At 36.3% G+C, this 20,844-nt stretch overlaps 2 protein-coding genes across 3 annotated transcripts in view; one reads left to right on the top strand and one right to left on the bottom strand.

The window, feature by feature from the left end:
• Positions 1 to 20,844, top strand: part of LOC135210876 (collagen alpha-1(I) chain-like) — an 891,724-nt gene that overhangs the window by 24,491 nt on the left and 846,389 nt on the right. The gene's annotated exons all lie outside the window — the stretch shown is intronic.
• On the bottom strand, positions 4,172 to 19,749 carry LOC135211345 (uncharacterized). The gene is made up of 8 exons (XM_064244660.1): positions 19,674 to 19,749; positions 18,555 to 18,709; positions 15,576 to 16,535; positions 14,872 to 15,361; positions 9,625 to 9,788; positions 8,703 to 8,810; positions 6,671 to 6,787; positions 4,172 to 4,546 (listed from the first exon to the last, which is right to left on the bottom strand). The coding sequence occupies exons 3-8, from the start codon at positions 16,497 to 16,499 to the stop codon at positions 4,172 to 4,174; spliced, it is 2,178 nt and encodes a 725-aa protein (XP_064100730.1). The 5' UTR covers positions 16,500 to 16,535; positions 18,555 to 18,709; positions 19,674 to 19,749.

The following is a 20,844-nucleotide window of genomic DNA, read 5'->3' as shown; positions in this document are numbered from 1 at the left end:
TGTGTGTGTATACGTATTTACTGAGCAACATAAATATTGACAAAAGGAGCTAGGCCGAAAATCTGAGTGGACTTCAAGTTACAAGAAGGAGTTTTGAGAATTAGTTTGACAGAGTATATGGAATTGGCATCCTTAGAATGTAGGAATCCTTTTGGAAACATATTTATCAAATAAAATATACTAGACAGACAAGCAGATATGCACTGTGGAAGTGGATACAAATGCGGAATGGGCATAACATGAATAATAAAAAGGGAAAAGGAAAAGTGCAACAGGAGAAATAAGAGAAAAGGAGCGAAACGTGAATGCTTTGCCTTAATTAAAGCAATTGGGTCTTACTGCTTTCTTATCTTATTTTACTTTGTTAATTCTATATGTTTTTAAATTTTTCCTAGCATTCTTCCTCAATTACCTGTTGCTTTGTTCATTATTAATTTTCATTCTTGCTGCAGTTACTAAATCCACGTTTCTTTTCAATGTTGAGGTATGCTTTGCCCTGATAGATTTGTTTTTTATTTCTTTAGATGATACTTCTGCGGAATTTTAATTTCTATATATTCCGTATAAACCTTATTTTGTTTCATAGATTTTGTATATATTTTGAATATATTAATCAGCAACACCCAAATATTCAATTTACGATGGAGGTGGAGAACAGAGACAGTTGCATTTCTTGATATCAATATTACAAGAAGTAATTCTGAATTCACCACAGCTGTCTATAGAAAAAAGACCTATACAGGTTAGCTAACAACTATTATAGTTCATGCCAAAGAACCTTCAAATTAAACACCATTTATACTCTTGTCCATAGAGCATTAAATATTCGTCTAACTGCCAACTTCCATAATGAAATAGAATTTTTATTAGGGGTTTTCAGTAAAAATTCCTATCCCAAAGACGTAGTACTTAGAGTTATCAAATAAACTTTTAACCAAAATTTCTCCCAGCCACCGTTGCCCAACTTTGATGTTCCGAAGAAACTGTTCTTTGCTTCCATCCCCTTTTGTGTTTGATACGAAATTCTCACGTAGACTAAAACAGATCATTGAACAAGAAATTCCCGCTGCTTCAGTTAAAACTTATTTCTAATAATCCATGCAGATAGGTTCATTTTTCAGCTGTAAAGATCGCTTGGAATCCTTCATGAGATCTAAATGTTGTATACAAATTCACATGCCCCTGGATGTCGGGCTCTTACATCGGATCTACTCGTAGGCTGTTGCAAGTGAGATATTGCAGCCACATGGGTTTCAGTTTCGTACAGGCCAGAGAATTAAGCAACCAGAGTTTTCTAACATTAAAAATCATGCTGCATAATGCAAAATAGAGGTCTTGAAACAGCACTTCTTCTATTATTGGATATACAAAGGACCCGGATCATCTAACTACTCTGGAGTCATTACTTATCAAAAGGCTAGTTCCCTCTTTGACAATCACACCACGGCTTCCCTCTGTATTTGGCATAACTGACTTTTTGTTTTTGTTTGGGACGTCAGGTTTTTGCTATTCCTTCTTCGTCTTTTGCCTTGGATGGTTGGTGTCTCAGTTCTCTCTCTCTCTCTTTTTACAGTGTTTTAACGTATTTTTAACTTTTAACTTCTGCTTTTCTTTTTAAACCATTAATTTTAATTACCTTGTAATTTTGTGAATTCCTTTTTATAATGTATTTACTTTTATTGTTCACAGACTGATGATGCACCGAGAATTGTGTGCGAAACGTTTTTTAATAACTATGGCAATCTACTAATGTATCATGGTACCCCGCCCTGAAGTATTATATATATATATATATATATATATATATATATATATATATATATATATAGTATATATATAACATTATTTTGTAAGCTTTGTTTAGGTATATAATCCCATCATCAGGCTGAAATGATTGACAAATTAGCGAGCACAGTTTTAGCACAAGTCCATCCAGACACTGACCTGCATTGTAAAGTAGACTTCCCGCTCAAACAGACTGGAGTACTCCTGATTGCTGAGTCGTTTATAAAGATGGAGCCGGAACTCAGTTAGTAATCATGTGATTTTTTTTAGAGGGTATACAACAGTTCGACGTCTATTTTGCTTTGTATTTGTTAGTTTTTGGTTTGCATTTCTCTTCTTTTCTATTCATAGTTTTAGTTTGTAACTTTCTACTCTTTTTACGTCTATTACCGTTTTTAATCTAAGAGTCCATTTGTATTCTTGCTTTTTGTGCCTTTTTATTTGCTTTACCCATTTCGTTAAATCATAGTAGGACAATTCATCTTATCATCGTATTTTACCAGATTTTTATGTTTTGTCACTCATTTTAGCCTGATGATGTGATAATTGTATTGTTTGTCTGTATGGTGATTTTACGTTGCATGGAACCAGTAGTTATTCAGCAACGGGACCAGAGGCTTTACTTTCCGAAAACCACGTCGAGAGTGAACTTCTATCACCAGAAATACACATCTCTAAACCCTCAGTGGAATGCCAAGAATCGAACTCGTGTCACCGAGGTGGCAGGCCCAAGACTATACCGAAGGTCACAGCCAACTGAGGTGCTTGATGAGGTGATAATCCTTGAACACTTGCGAATTAAAATGTTTGACCCTGCTCATATTATTCAGTATTGAGATCAGATTTTCAAGTAGCTGCCCTAATATTATATAATATATATATATATATATATATATATATATATATATATATATATATATATATATATCACATATGCGGGGTGTAGGCCCTGACCGGTTTCGACTTTATTTCCAAGCTACTGACGAAGGACTGATACATAGTATTAGAAGTCACAAATACTATATATACTACAGGGACAATACTCCCCTAACAATACTAAAGGATGTGCATATAAGATTCCATGTAAGTCTTGTGACAACTTTTACATTGGTCAAACGGGTAAAGCACTGGAAAAGAGAATAGAACAACATAAAAACTGTGTGAAATATGCACAGGGAAATAGTAGTATTTTTGTACATATTCGTGATAACAATCATGCTATTAACTGAGAAGGGCAAAAAGGATTGTGTATTCTAACAATGCAATGGAAGGGAATATCATTGAATCTAGCTTTATAAAAGAAAGTTACAACCAAAATATGAGCATCAGTCAAGGAATGTATAAACTTGATCCTTTAATATCAAAAGAAATTTGCAAATTGTTTAAATTTTAAGGTAGGCAGTAGAGATGTATGGAAATAGGATTATTATATCTGTAAACACAGTAAGGGGGCAGTAGTGCTAATGAGATTTGCTACCCCGCCTCCCTGACACCTGTGGACTTGCTGTCTCCTATGGTGGGTACGTTTATCGGTAGCTTCCCTTAAGAATAAATTGTGAATTTTAGCCATATGAGTTTTGAAACCCACTCCTGCCTTAACACTCGCCTATGGGTGGATCTGGAGTCTCAAACGGTTGTGTGTATGTTCGTCAGTACTGTCCCTGTGGTATATAAATTTGCGACTTCTAATACTATGTATCAATCTTTCGTCAATGACTTGGAAATAAAGTCGAAACCGGTCAGGACCTACACCCCGCTTCTTTTTTTTCACCTGTGGATATGTGTGATAAATGAATCACGTACTCAAGTGCTTATCAATTATATATATTTATATATATATATATATATATATATATATACATATATATACTATATATATAATATATATATATATATATATATATATATGTATACATATATTATTAATTCTAATATATATACCTAATATCTAATATATATATATATATATATATATATCATATATAACATATTATTGAAAATATTTATATATATTATGTATAACAATATATATACTCTATATATATATATATATATATATATATATATATATATATATATATATATAATATATATAGTGTGTGTGTGTGTGTGTGTGTGTATGTATGTATGATATATATATAATTATATATATATATATATATATATATATATATATATAATATAATATGTGTGTGTGTGTGTGTGTGTGTGTGTGTGTGTGTGTGTGTGTGTGTGTGTATGGGAAGAGAGAAAGTAGGTATTCACATATAAATAATCGTTAACAATTTTTTCAGCTGAATTTGAATAAGGATCATAAACTCTCAGTGTGTTTTAATCAATCTTATTTTTAGCTTACTGAATACATTTTAAAAGCTGCCTTTTATCACTACAGCCCAGAATAACAGACACTTGTATAAACAGCAATGAAAATCCCAATGAGAACCGGCATTATGACTTGAGTAGCAACGTTGATAGAATGTGGATCCGTGCCCCAAACATGATGATTTGACAGCTTCGAAACACTTTCCGAAGTGACCCACTTCGGTCTGAAGGGGGCAAGGACCTTAGATTGGTTCTGACCCCTAAGACGGAGGCCTTCAATGACCACTAAAACGAGGACGAACAGGAACACGATGATGATAAGCACGACGAACCACAAGTCGATGAGCTTGAGATAAGCCGTCCTTGGAATGCTCTGACTCGTCTGGGTGAAGAGGGAAGACAACACCAGGAGCGAAGTCAGTGACACCATCACACGATTCTGCGCGGGAGAGGCAAGAGGGTGTTAGAGTCACACTTTTCCTTAGAAATGTTTGACAATGCAGACGCACATACCTTTTATATATATATATATATATATATATATATATATATATATTATATATATATATATATATATATATATATATAAAGGTATAAGCCACGAAGGAAAGTGAAACACTGGAGTAGCTACAAGATCTTTCGACTCAACGTCCTTTACTTAGCTAAGTAAAGGACGCTGAGTCGAAAGATCTTGAAGCTACTCCAGTGTTTCACTTTCCTTCGTGGCTCATACCTTTATTTATGCATCTGACACGTTCCAAACTTTCGTGATTCAGTTATATATATATATATATATATATATATATATATATATATATATATATATATATATATATATATATATATATATATATATATATATATATATATATATATATATATATATATATATATATGAATAGCACAAACATCTCTCTGTCATGATATCTCCATCTAATCGTCAACAGCCTTTTCAACTGCAGTATGTACTGCCATATACAGCTGCTAAGGACAGGAAAGTTAATACTTCTGAAGTCTAACTCTCTACAGAAAAAACATGTACACTCACATATATATATTTATGTATATGTGTGTGTGCGTACATATGATTTTCTCTGTAGAGAGTTAGACTTCAGATGTATTAACTTTCTTGTTCTCAGCAGCTGCACATGGCAGCACATACTACAGTTGAAAAGGCCGTTGATGATTAGACGGAGATTTCTTGACAGAGAGATGTTGTGCTATTCATAAATCATTGTTTTCACAGACACATGACCTGGATTCTTTCTTAATTGCAAATAACAAGCATATCGTTTTATTGCCATTTGGACCTGTCTTAACTAAACTTCAATTCTATACATTTTACATATTTATTTTGAAATAAGTGGATCAAGTTTGATGATATTTCTTCTTGAAATGCTATTGGGATGGATTAGGTTTTTTTTTTTTGTCTTTCTTTTTTTAGTTCTTGTTCAGTCAGTAGTATGACTATCGTCTGTTCAACTTCAGCAGAGTTCTAGTGCCAGATCATCGAACCACACTTCCTACATCAGTCAACTTGAACACAAATGGCTCTGTTATCCTATGCAAATCCTATGCATTTTACGCTGTTTGATCCTCTTTTGAAGTGACTTACCAGTTTTACCGACAGATTTCATCACAAGATATGCATGAGATTTTATGTACACATCCTTTGGTATCGTCAGGAGAATTCTTTGTCAAAGATTTTTTCATTGCCGTCTTTTTGTAAATACTACCTAAAAGCTTTCAATCAGATTGGGAATATTTTTAGTTATTTTAGTATGGCATTTCAAGTAGTTGTTTTGTGTTTTATGTTTCTTTCTTATTACATAAAAATCTTTTCACTGTTCTTTGAGCATAATCTTATAAAATACCTTGATATTTTTTATTACATACCTATATTCAAAATGGCAACTATTTCATCCTTAACATATTCATGGCTAAATATACGTAACTCTCTTGAAAGCAGTGATGTGAACACTCATTTCTTCACATTCATTGTGACCCGAGTAAAAATTTAAAAAAATAAAAACATATATGGCAACACTGGGCCGTTTTCAGTGTTGTAATGAGTACTGCAGTAACTTAGAATCTTAGCCATCTGAATATCATTAAATCCAGGGGCGGATTTAGGGTATGCGGGGCCTTAGGACGGTGACCTTAGGGGGCCTTCTCATTTATGGGCAAGCAAAGAGGGTCCTTACAGAGGCGGGGGGGTGGGGGGGGGGTGCTGGTAGGCTTCCGGGATTTATTTTCTAATGCAGGACCTCTAGATTATTATTGTTATTATTGTATTATTATTATTATTATTATTATTATTATTATTATTATTATTATTATTATTAAATTAATTTTCATATGTTTTTTATTTTTTATTTATTTATTTATTTGTCATTATTATTATTATTATTATTATTATTATTTTTTTGCTGAGGTGCGGGGCCCTCACAAGCACGGGCCCTAGGCCATGGCCTGCTCTAATTAGATCTAATATCTCTTAGCTCAAAGAATCTATCTAGTATTTATCTCTCCTAATCAAGCAATTCTTTTCTCTGTCACGTACCGTGAAATCGCTGAGGTCGAAGAAGAGGGTGAGGTAGCAGATGATGACCAGAAGCGTTGTAGGGATGTAGGTGTTGCTGATGTAGTATCCGTAGAGATTCCTCAGCTCTATCGCCACCTGAAATGATGAGCTTGGTCTCAGTGAGCGTTTAATAAGACTAGGCATAGTTTAAATAACTGGTGATATTCTCCCAGTGTAGTATGTTACAATACCTGTCAGTGTGGTCTCAGTGAGTGTTTAGTTAGAACTGGCATCTTTTCAATAACTGGTAATATTCTCCCAGTGTAGTATGTTACAATACTTGTCAGTGGCTTGCAACATACTCTGTATGAGAATTTATGTTCTTATCAGTATCTGGCTATGTCATTCCAGTGCAAAGAATTATAGCAGAACCTGTTTACAGCCTTCTTTCAACCTAAGAATATTCATCGTTATCGGTTTATGAATCCTCTCTTTCAGTGTGATGAATTTTATTGTTATCATTGCTTAGCAACTCTTTCCAGCATGAGACTAAATGAATTTGGTATACTGGCATGGCAACGAATGAGGTCAAGAAGTCTCTTTCGGTAAATGTAGTTAATCATTATTTGTATTTGTCAAAATTATTTTACTATGATAATGTCATCTTATCCTTTTCGGACAACGTTCTCACAGAGCTGGGAATCTAACGTGTATCCCTTTAAGTACTGAAGGCCTTCAGACTAAATATTGTCCCGTCCACAGCCTCTCTCACCACTTGACCCACACGAGTATACAGAATGGGAGTGCCATGATCCAAGCCTGGGGACGGTACATAACTTCCCGAGGGTCGTTCTTGCTCTCTTAATCTTATCTTACATAACAATAGTTGCTGATTGTATGTGTACACTAGCAATAATGTTGAACTGATGACACCGTTCTCATAGGTCCAATGGATATTAAGTCTGCTGATAATTTTCAGCAGAAATGGTGTTGTTCAGATATTGGAAAGTCCATCAAATTCAGTAAGAGTTGCATTGTTTTGAACAAAGTTTTGAAAGCACGGGTTTTGCCACAGGTTAAGTAAATCATAGAATTCTGATCCTGGGGTGAGTTGCATTATTTTGAACTTTCGTTCATTCATTATGGTCCTTTTGTAATTTTTTAAATTGTCGGGGTTATTCTGTGCCAGTGTTCGAATTAATAATAATAATAATAATAATAATAATAATAATAATAATAATAATAATAATAATAATAATAATAATAATAATGGGTGGTATTTATAGTGTTGGGTTCCGGGTTGCATCCTGCTTCCTTAGCAGTCCATCACTTTTCTCATTATGTGCGCTGCTTCTAGGAGCGCCCTCTTCTGCATAAGTCCTGGAGCTACTCCAGCCTCTAGTTTTTCCAGATTCCTTTTCAGAGATCTTGGGATCGTGCCTAGTGTTCCTATGATCATGGGTACAGTTTCCACTAGCATATCCCATATCCTTCTTATTTGTATTTTCAGGTCTTGATACTTATCAATTTTTTCTCTTTCTTTCCCTCAACTCTGGTGTCCCTTGGTATTGCGACATCAATGAGTGATACTTTCTTCATGATTTTGTCCGTTAACGTCACTTCTGGTCTATTTGCACGTATCACCCTATCGGTTCTGATACCATAGCCCCAGAGGATCTTTGCTTGGTCGTTTTCTATCATTCCCTCAGGTTGGTGTTCGTACCACTTATTACTGTAAGGTAGCTGGTGTTTCTTGCACAGGCTTCAGTCGAATAGGATGACTGGGATAGAAAAAAATTATAATAACAATAATAATGGAAACGTCAAAATCAATTGCCGATATAAATACAGTAAATATGCATCGCTGTCAGACTTCTCAGTTCCAGAGGTCTTTGATCAGTGATCTATTCTTCCTGTATCTCCCATTACCTCCTGTTACTTCTTTCTATTGAACACCATATTCTTTGGATACTAAAAATTTCAGGTCAATGGCTCCTGTGGGCTTGTTCCATATGAATAGGCTTTACCTTCTGAACAACAATAATAGTCAACTATGGTGTTTTGCATTTACCTTTTGACCGACGTCGTCCCTCGAATTGTTAATGAAGGTCATGTTGACCAACGTCACCTCGTATTCCAGGAGCATTCTCTGCCCCAGGAAGTCAACGCCGATACCGTCCTGCAAACAAAGTTTTGTTTATCTAATGTGCATTTGTTACAGTTGCTGTCAAAGGCTCCAGGAAAGTGTGATTCGCCCGTTGGTTTTATGGATTTCTATGTTTATCTTTACGTGGCTGTGTCTAGTGGATTCTGACACAATTCAGATTATATTTACTAACCTTAATTCTTTCCTGTCTGGCTTTCGTAGTCGTATAAATGTGGACATTCATAGTTTATTATACTTCTAGATTCTTACTTTTCCTTCTATTTTTATTACGCACATAATACACTTATCATATTCTTGAAGTTTGCTCAGTCAGTTAATGATCATTTTGGCTTGTTGCTTGTGATTGTATTACATTTTGGGTAATAATAATAATAATAATAATAATAATAATAATAATAATAATAATAATAATAATTTTTCCTTAATAATAATAATAATCCAAAATTACTATATAGTAAAATTTATTATATAATTGTGGATCTTTATTACACAGACTGTTTTTCAAGAGATTGTGAATTTCTTAGCAATATTGATAATAATATAATAATAATAACGAAATATTCACGTGGCATCTCATGATGGTATAAAAATACAGACGAAAACTTGCAATGCCCATGATAAAAACTTAGTAAAATATTTCTTATTAAGAAAAATATATAGGAGACTTATAGTTAAAAGACATTGCTATGCTTTGCCCACTATACAGCAAAACTAAGTAGTCTTTGGAAGTCGTGTAAGACACTCGCCCTCAAGACTGCACGAAGTCAATGGTCTTTGCGACCTCTGGCCACGAGAAACAAACCAAGCATTGCTTGGTCTTGCTCACCTGCATCAAGACGATGAAATCTGTGGAAACGCCGATGAGTCTGAAGGTGAGCGAACACATCTGCTTATCGAACGGATACCTCTGCAGCTGGAACTGGCAGGTGAAGCCTATGGTGTTGACCTGGTGCAAGTAGAGCGTGTTCTCTGCGCCCAGGTAAAGGTCGTCTGGAATGGATGAATAAGTAGATCTTAGTTTAACCAGACCACTGAGCTGATTAACAGCTCTCCTAGGGCTGGCCCGAAGGATTAGATATTTTTACGTGGCTATAGCTGGTGTTCACTCAAGGTAGATTCTTGGGTGAGCCCTATGCCTACAAGACGTTTGTTTGGCGGGCGCTGATTGGCTGGGAGCTGCCTACCTCCCGGTACTAGCCGATCAGCGGCAGCCAACGAACGTCTCATAAGCATACGGCTCATCCAAGAATCTACCTTAAGTGAACCAGCTATAGGAACCAATTGGTTATCTAGCAACGGGACCTGCAGCTTATTGTGGGATCCGAAATTAATTTCTTATCACCAGAAATAAGTTCCTCTGATTCCAAGTTGGCAGGGCGGCGAATTGTACTCGGACAACCGAATCGGTAGGCGAGCACGTAACCCACTCGTCCAACGAGGAACTTGGAATAGATGAAGCGGCCATCAGAAATGATGGAAACATACTTCGGAGCAGTCGAGTTTTCTGTACAGCATATAATGCTGTATGAAACTCTCAGCCATGGCCCATGAAACTTTCAGCCACAGCTCGGTGGTGGCCTGTGTTGTTGCAGATGCACGATCATGGCTACCTTTAGCCTTACATAAAATCAAAACTACAGAGGCTAGAGGGCTGATATTTGTCATGTTTGATGAGTGGAGGGTGGATGATCAACATACCAATTTGCAGCCCTCTAGCCTCAGTAGTTTTTAAGATTTGAAGGCGTACATAAAAAGGTCGGACAGAAAAGTGTGGACGGACAGACAAATGGCCATCACAATAGCTTTCTTTTACAGAACACAAGAAGCGGGCCAGACTTTCCGGAATATTTATTGGCCGAAAAATATTCCCATGTGAGAGTAACTTTCTGTTAATTTGTTTATCATATTATTTTAAATTTTCAATTGCATTTTATTGAGATTCTCCTCTTTATATTACTATATTGCGTTTTTACCAATGTAAGTTTCCTGTTCCACTACAGCTTATTTCCTAAGAGAGAATTTAAATAAATAATAATAAAGGTGAAGAAATTCACAAAGATATCAGTGTATATATATCATATATATATATATATATATATATATATATATATATATATATATATATATATATGAGTCTGATCACATCACGTGATTCATATTTACGCATTAAGCTACAAATGTCCTTTAATATCTAATTCGCTCTATCTCAGAAATAATATATTTTCATATGTGATAACTGAAGGGGAATCTTTAGTTGATAATAATTTTCGTCGGCTCCGGGGCGCGAACCTAGGAACCCAAGAAATCAGGACGTACAGTGAAGCGCCTTTAACCACCACACAGCTACCACGAGAGGATATGAGTTAACGCTGCCTCTCACCTACAAATCCCTGTCGCGCTCAAGGATTCATTGTTGTTTTGGAGGTTCGCGCCCAGGAGCCGACGAAATTATTATCAATTAAAAATTCCTCCTTCAGATAACATGAAAAAGTATTAATTCTGAGGTAGAGCGAATTAGATATTAAAGGACATTTGTAGCTTAATGCGTATATATGAATCACGGTGATGTGATCAGACTCATAAATTTGGCTACGTTCGACAAAAAGCACTACACAGTTGTCAAGGTCGAGGAGGGTTGATGCCGACTCCTAAACAACCGAATCCTTGAGCGCGACAGGGATTTGTAGGTGGGAGGCGGCGTTAACTTATATCCTCTCGTGGTAGCTGTGTGGTTAAAGGCGCTTCACTGTACATCCTGATTTCTGGGTTCCTAGGTTCGCGCCCAGGAGCCGAAGAAATTATTATCAACTAAACATTCCCATTCAGTTAACATATATGAAAATATATTAATTCTGAGGTATATATATATATATATATATATATATATATATATATATATATAGAAAGTAAAACGTTTTATTTACATTTTTAAGAATGAGAATGGAGCAGGTTCTCGAAAGCCCTCGTTCTTTATATATTTTCAATATATACTGACATTGACATCATTGTGATTTCTCCACCATTAAAAAAAAATAAACGTCTTCACTGTTCTTTTGTACGTTTACTCGTAACCGGAATCTATTTTTACGGTATCGGATTCTTTATGGAAAACAGTAATTTCTTGCTACTATTGATTTGGGTATGAAATTTTTACAAATGCTTCTCAGAAGTGCCAAACAAGTAACGATTTTATTCTCAGAATTACTGAATGAATGGTGGGGCCATGAAGCCTAACGTCTAGACAGCAGGCATAACAAAGTTCATTGGTGCTCCATCAATCACAATCCAGACTTAAATGATACAAAAATAAGATGCACAAGCTAGTTTTGTTACAAGGAATTACAAGGATTAGGATGTCTCAAAGACTTGTTAGTCCATCCGAGGAGACATCTTGTGCTCACATATCTGGAGGAACAAGTTTTACTGTTCATTCACAGTGCCTTAATGATTTTGTCTAGCTTTCTTTTAAACTTCTTCCACACTGTTTCTGTTTACAGCTTCTGGTGGCAATTTATTCCACGTGTCACATATCTTGTATGTAAAGAGGTTCCAACATTGGGATGTGCTGTAGTTCTTCAGTTCTAGTTTCCATCCATTATTTGTCGTCTGGTTTTCGTTTTATGTAAATAGGTTACGGTCTACTTTTGTTATGCCTTTCAGTATTTTAATTGTTTCTATTAGTTGCCCTCGCAATCTTCGTATTTCTAAGCCGTACATGTTTGTTGGCGATCCGGACTAAATAGTTCCATCTGACAGAAACAGTGGTTTTCTTGGAGATGTACAGTAGTCTGTCAAGATTTACATGTACCTAGGAATTGATTGAATTCTGTTTCTCTTATTGACTGTTGTGGCTGGAGCTGTTGTATTCGCTTCCGAATAAGCCTGGTCATTTCTTGGATCTTGTTTGAACTGAATCCCTTGCTATTATCGCCAGAACTGTGGATTCTCTAGTGTATGTGTGGGCAAACTACGGCTCGTTAAAGGAATTCGTGCGGCCCGCCAAACGTTAGTGAATCTGAAAGAGGAAGGTTATTTTGTCTTTCAAATGTGTTTCATGTGAAGTTCCTATTCTTAGATACTAATTAATAAAAACTGTTTTCCAACTAAGTTACGTCGTCTTTCAAATAAATGCGTTTCATGTGAATCTTCTAGAGTACTTTAAAATGTTAATTAATAAAAATCAATTGCATTTTTTAAAAGCCTTTTATTTTGTCTATTTTAAATATTAATTATTTTCCTTAATATACTATGCGGCCCTATACAATTGTGAATTTTTTTAATGTGGCCCTTGCACTGAGAAGTTTGCCCACCCCTGCTCTAGTCTCTAGTGAGTCATGCTGATTAGGCTTTAGTTGTTTTACGATGGAAACTAAGCAACATGTCTCTGATGTGTCCTACTCATGTAAGATATCTTAAATTAAGCAGACTAGAATGAATTCTGAATGATCTTCCCTATAGTAGAACTGATCACAGTTGTATGAGGAACTTAAACCTGTGATGGGCAGATTCTTCTAGTTTGTTTATTATCATACTAAAGACGAAGCTTGGTTCAGTGACGATTGTAAAGACTCTTTTTATCTTTGGCAGAGAAATAGATCTGATTTGACTCAATAATTACACCCAAATGCTTCAGGTGAAAACTCATATAATTTAACTATAAAGGAAACTACTTAAATACAACTTAGGTAAATAAGCGGTCGGTTACTCTCAAATCTGCGCAATTAGGCGAAGACTTCACTCCTAGCCTCGGCCAGATGGCTCTGCTACCTACCGGTTGATGTGTTTGACAGTCATCAGAGCAAGATGGTAAACTGACTGGTTTAGCTTTTCGGTCCTGTGAAATTAGGAATCTTTTACACAACCTGAATGCTTATGATAGTATAACCGCAAATAGTGTTTTCCCTTTGTATTTTATAAAATTGCTGATTACTTATCTCCAAACTTATCTATTATTTTTCGTAAGTTAGTTTGAAGGGATTCTTTATGAATTTGCTGGAAAATTAGTATTGCGGCAGGGTAGTTCTAGCTCTGCTGATAACTGCCCAGATCCTGTAACTCCTATAGTATCTGATTTTCTTAATGTCTTTTTGTCTATTAATCATCTGTTCTCCAGTCTATACGTTGGTTTGGCAAGAGTCTGAGAGCTTGTGATGCTCTTTTTGCAATTAGCAATGTCGTACAGAAATACTTGGATTCAGATCAAGAAGTTTGTACGACTGATCTCGACATCAGTGTTGCTTTTAATCTAATTAATTATTAGACAGATGAGAACTGGTGGACTATTTCTTAGATTTCTTAGTGTCATAACTGAATTTCTAGCGGACTCATCGGAAGGAGTAGTTATTTTTGGGCAACAATGAGACTTCGTGAATGAAGCCACTGGTGTTCTCCAGGGCAATTTTTGTTTGTCCCATGACTTTATATATTGTGAACATACAATATTTGGTTAAGGGGTTTGACCTCGTAAACAAGCTTATTGCTATTATTGATATGAGGACGATGCTTCTCTTTTTCTCCATCGATCTGTCATGTAATATTAGATACTCTGGTCATTCTTTCTGCCTTTCCTTTATTCTCTGAGGTTCACTATCACGCGTTTTCAAGAAGTGTTGTACCTACTCTGACCAAACTGTGAAATAGTCTTCCGATAGTATATATATATATATATATATATATATATATATATATATATTTATATATATAATACATATTGTGTATATATACATATATATTATATAGATAACTTATTTAGACAAGAGTTTAAAGAAATTACCTACAATAAATAGTGAACGCAGGCTGCTCATGCTACAAGTACTGTATGAGCTCCAATTAGTATGTTTCAATAAAACCGGCAACTTACTTTTGAGTTTGGTAGTTTATATAATGCACATTCATCAAAGCAGCAAAACGATTTACAATAATGTAATCACGAATTGACCAATATGTTAAAGTATATGAACTGCAGTATCCTGATTGCATGCAGAGAATGTAAGTAATGGTTACTGAAGCCATAGCCACAGTGTGGCTTAGACCAAAGTGCTCAAGCTCTGCTCAGACAAGGGTAAGATCTTACCTTCATGAACCCTGGATTCGTCATCAGGAGCTGGAGCGCTCTGTCTTTCAACCATCAATGCTTCGGACCTGAGCATCACATCGGCAAGACTAGTTGATCCATCTTCGATCTGCATGGTTGGCTGCCACACATTTTCTGGATCCTGTACCTTGTTTGCGATTGTATTTTCCTGCAGATTTTTCATGAGCAGCCTCTTGTCTCTCCAGCGAAGTTGTAGAGTGACATCAATGGCCATTTTGAAGCCCAGTATATTAATTTCTCTAACGGAAATGATGCCAATGAAGAATCTGATGGGAAGTGGCGAGCCTGTGGGTTTGGGTGGAGGTAGCTGTGTGGAATAGCCAAACGGGATCTGAATGATGCTGCAGTTGGCCTCATCACTATTGTCGGGACAGTCTATGATCATGTCGCAGCGCTGATTTTTCTTAATGCACATACCGTCATCACACGTGTACTCACTGGAGCTACATGCTGTGATTAGCATCTTTACCTGGAATGGACTCTCACATCATATGACAGTAACACGTTTACTAAGGACTGATTGACAGTGTTACAATTCTGAATACTTACTAAAGCAAATAGCCTAGCATAAAAGGTAGTTTAACAGAATGTAACTCCTACGCAGCAGATGTAATTAAAGACTATGATCAATGTTACTTATAAGATTTATTAAGCATAGCACATGCATATCCACGAGTACTCACAACATTAGACGCACATTTATCCCCAGTGATGTTCCAGGTCTTTACTCCAACTGGATAATCATCATGTGTTGTCATCTCCATGGCGCCCCAGAGATTTTTTTCAGCACGGTTTCCTATTGTCCATGTCATCGTTTCATTGTCCCAGTATATGCTTGTATAAAACTGGCCAACAAATTGTGGCTTGTCGTTTTTGTAGTCGTATAATGACAATGAATGGTCAATGAGTGTATCTTTACAAAGTCCTCTAACAGTAAAGGAAGCAGCATCAGAAAAATTGCATAGTGGACAAGCATAGAACTCGCAGTTGGTAGCAAACCACATGTAAGGAAAGCTCTTCCCCCCAGCACTCATGCAGTTCCTATAATCCGAAACTTTCCCATACCCAGTTTCAAAGTTGGTCCATGAGAACTCGGCTCTATCGTCCAGGCGGAGCCACTTACCTGTCTGAACATCTCCTTTTCCACCTATCCAGTAGATTGAGCCATATGCATCAACGCACTGTTCATTAAACCTAATGATTTCATTATATATCTCTCTGTTCTCAGACTCATTTCGAGGAACAGCTAGAAGACCCTTCATCCTCCTACAAGCATCACGAGCGATGCGAAAAATCCTTTTCTCTGGCAGCATGAAGAGTTCTCGCTTTTCTTTGCACAGCTCCTTAAGATTAACCTCTGATTTTGCTACAGATCCACGTATTTGAAAATCAGCCATTTCTTCACCGAAAGAAAATATTGGCTTTAAGTCCGTTTTTGGAGTGTTACATTTAACATAAGTCTCGAGATGGGACTGATCAAGTGCTGTGGGGAAGAGCTGGAGCTGAGCTATATCGCCGTGTGTGGATTGACGATAATTAAAGCCACCTTCGAGTGAGTCCAACTCTTGGCCTATTACAAATCTACCTTTTCTGTCCACATGAAGCATTTCTGTACCAATCACTGGGAGGTCTCCTTCTTCATACTGCGAAAATGAATAAGAAAACATAAGGATTAGTCTGTAGAAAATACTGAATGGATATATTAAATACTGTCTTGTTCATTTTGACAATGGTTGTAATAGTCTGAAATTCTCTTTCAGTGAAATTCCATACAGAATTAAGACCAGCTATATATGCAATGTCTGTTCCTACTATAGTAGATTCACATCAACCGTGCATCTGATGTCTAAGCCGGTCCCTTATAACGCTCCTGGTTGGCTGTTGATAAGCCAGTCACAGGGCTGGAAACTCTGTCTCTCTCGAGAGAGTTCACATAGGCAGGATGTATGTCCCACCTCTCCTGAGGGATACGTCTTAATCTATCATCGAACCCAGACTTAAGCACTCTCTTGGCGCTAACTAACTTCTCCCAGCCGAACCATGTCTCGCTGGTCATCTTCCATCCCATTCTGTCATTGATAATAACAAAATATCAAGACCTGACGAACGACCTGAAAAGCACATGGGAACTGAAGGAAAAAGAAATAATACCTGTGGTGGTAGGGGATTGCAATAGACTTATTTTAAAGAAAAAACCCGAGAAAATATCTTCAGGCAATTCCAAGTTACCAAAGTATAAAATCGGGGGCAGATTGCTGCCTTCAAAGGAACGGTAAACACCTTGAAAAGAGCCCTAGGATATAAGGCTAGTGGAATGTAGAGATGCAACCATAGACCCCAGGCTGGAAGCCATTGCATCCCTGTATGATTCTGAATAAGAAAGGGCTGAGCTCTGGTCCCTAGCGTAGCACTTCCTTGATATGGAAGCTGCTGGTCATCCCTACCGAACTTGTCATAGTGGCTGTTACATTTCAATACATTTTACTAATAACCTTCATATATTTTTCTTATATTCTTCATATATTTTGCTTCCTACTCTCTCGAACTTGTAAGCTTTCCGTATCCAGATACTCTACTGTATGCCTTTTCTACATCGATAAAGAGCATATGAAGAGCCTGCTGTTCTGTCTGTACCTTCCCTTTACCCAGTTGCTTTCTGACAATATTGGCCTCCTGCCAAAGTTTTTGGCCTTTAATTCTTTCAAATTTTTACAGGTTATGGGCCATTAATCTAAACTTAATAACTGTGTTACTGGTATCTGGGGGGCTCTCAGCATCTCTTCTCAATTCTCAATTTTCTTTACTTATTTATGCGAGATCTTGTACCAGACCTTCTACAGCATTGAGGTTTAGTTTCCTAGCTCTATGATTTACTCCCAAAATACTTAAGTAATGATTTCACTTGATCTGAGATTTTACGAGATAAAGCCCCTTCCCTTTAAAACACCAAAAAGGCCATGCTATTTCGGAAATCCAAAGGGAAGTCAGGAGACTTGGAGGGAGGAAGTACTGGGAAAAGAAATGAATTCCCAGTTCTTCATATGACTGTAAAGCAGGGGTGGCCAGACTTTTGAACTCCGAGATCTACTCTAAAGTGAAACTCTTTTACGATCTACCATACTACATAATCACATATTATTACTTTTCAAATTTTCAAAGAGCGTCAATAGTACGATAAACATGAGTACAATTGCCTCAGATATATATATATATATATATATATATATATATATATATATAATATATATATATATATAATGCTTGTGCTTTTGTTTGTTTATATAGATTGTGGGGAACGGCAATCAGCCAAACAAGTGGCTGCGATCGACTGGTAGATCGTGATCGACTGTTAGGCCACCTCTGCTATAAAGTCTCAATAAACTAGCCCTGGACCTTAAAAAATGGAAGATCTTGAATAGGTCATTCGGGATCTTCCCTCGTTTAATCTGCTCAGATCCTTTTGTTCCGCTTAGGGTAAAATCACTCGTTGCCAGTCAGTAGGCCACCTTTGATAAGATTTGCGTAAAAACTCACGCGAGACATTTTGTGTAACGCTGCTGAACAAACAGATGAACAAAGACACTAAGAAATGAACAGAACCCAAAGCCTAACCTCCTTATCGGAGTAACGGTGATTTTGTACTACTCTATGGTACTACTCACGTGAGCATCAATGGCCAGCTTATAGCGTCGCGTCTTTAGATCAGAGGCCAGGCAGATGTGATGCCATTTTCGAAGTTCTATCGTGACGTTGAGTAAAAGTGTCAGACGCAGCTGACAGCAGATAAAGTCCAGGGTTTGTGTGTCCCAAAATATGCCTGTTAGCGAGACAAAGATAAAGGAAGAAAATAAAAATATATGATGTTAAAAATTATCATGTACCCAGTTACGCAATGATAATGACAATAATGAGGATTTTCATAATGTTTCAGTATTTAAAATAGGCATTATTTTAAAGAAATTGAATGATCCCTAACATTTAAGTAATTTTTATTCTTCTTGATCAGTCTCTCAAAGAACGATATCCACAAAACAAATAAGATGCCACAAAGGTTGTCAGTAAGTTATCGAACTGCTTTCTTTTTATTTCAAAATTATTGCACCAATACCATTAAAACTGACATATAAGGAGAAGTCATGACAGCAAATCCCAACCATAGGGAACCTTGTGGAGGAATCTAAGCCAGTGGTGAGGGAGGCAGGGCTCCGTCCAGACTCTAGACTAAGTCTAGAATAGACAATGCTAAATCTAAAGTCTAACCATGGAGTGCATTATCAGTTGTCTCTAGTCTGTCATTATTACACACAAAATCTAAACGCACGGATACTCAATTAACTCAAATGTGTGTTATAAAGATACACAACAAAATTGTCTTTCATTATCGGAGCACCGTTTTTTTCCGATGGATGATGATGTAATGGCATCTCTTTTTAATATTACTTTTGCTTTTCAGAGGCAGTATTGGACCTGTTAATAAAGAGATGAAAATAACGTAAATCATCCTTTTGTATTTGCGTTTGAAAAAATATTAATTTAGCTATAATATAATACTGGTTAGGAAAAAAAAGATTTTTCCCCTCATGTACTCTTGTGGAAATCACCTACCACTCAAACTGCTTGGCGGTTAGTGACGCTAGACCTAGACCTAGCTGCTGGGTTCACCGACAATTGTCCTTCGTCTGCCAAGCTTCGAGACTGTCTTCCCGTGTCCTACAGTCGTTATCCTTCTTCCTTCTGTCTATGTTTTCCCGCAGGACAAAGTTAAACAAGAGCAGACTTACCAACAGACAGTTCATTGTCGTATTCCGCATAGTAACTGATGACTGGATTGTAGGCCGATGAATACAGCAGGAATATCCGAAAACATAGCGTTAACTATAATGCGTGAGAGGAAATATTGTTAATAGAGAACATCAGCAGTTGATATATATTAATATATATATATATATATATATATATATATATATATATGCATGTGTGTGTGTGTAAATATATTCATATACGTACTATATTATGTATATATACATACATATAAAGAAAAAGAAAACGACAAATCGAAAGTTATCCTACAGAAGGAACATATACATATGTATATTATACCCCAACCAAAACTTGTTTTTACTTTTATAATTAGGTAAATTGTTATCATATTTTCTTAAGAAGAATTCCCAAGTTAAAGAAGTTTGTCGTCACATCTAATATCATATTAAAAAAAATACAATTCTAATATGAAGGAGAGTGCGGAATGGAGATGAATGGACTATAAAATTTAGGCCAAAGGCCAAGCGGTAGGACTTAAAGAGGTCATTCAATTCCGAAAGAGAAATTGAGAGTAAAAAGGCGTAAAATGTATAACAGGAGGAAAACCTCAAAGCAGTTACACTATGAAGCAATTGTTAGGGGAGGGTGGAAAGTAAGATGGAAGAAAGTTATGAACGGAGGTACAGTAAAATTTAACATCTGGATTTCCTAGGTGCTGGTTACAACCGCATTTTTAATTTTTTTTTTTTTTTTTTTACACTTGCAAGCTCTTCTGAATAGCAAAGAATGCTCAAAGCCTAACTTATTATCATCACTTTGACAAGATCGTTTTACAACACTCTTATATTTGATATGCTTTTACTAAGGCAAGGGACCGTCTATAAAAAAAAAAAAAAAAATTATAAATCCTATGTAGCACTATCAATAAAATAATTTTATAGATATCTCTCATTGCTGTAAATATAATTGCCATGCATTGTGCATACATGCCTGCGCAGTCTCAAGACTCATTCTGTAAAATTAGCTATGATCCAAATGAGAAGTTCGATCAAGCTTGAGAAATCTTCAGTTCGTCTTTTCATAATCGGTTGTTAATCCCTGAATTGCTCAGAAATATTGATCGTACCTCAGTAATGTCAGGCAGTGACACCATGCCAGCATCAAGCATTGATTCAGCAGAGGCTTTCCCAT

The sequence above is a fragment of the Macrobrachium nipponense genome, chromosome 4 (genome assembly GCF_015104395.2).
Source record: "Macrobrachium nipponense isolate FS-2020 chromosome 4, ASM1510439v2, whole genome shotgun sequence".
NCBI lineage: Eukaryota > Metazoa > Arthropoda > Malacostraca > Decapoda > Palaemonidae > Macrobrachium > Macrobrachium nipponense.
The sequence above is the reverse complement of the archived record's forward strand: the minus strand, read 5'-3'. Positions and strand labels throughout refer to the sequence as shown.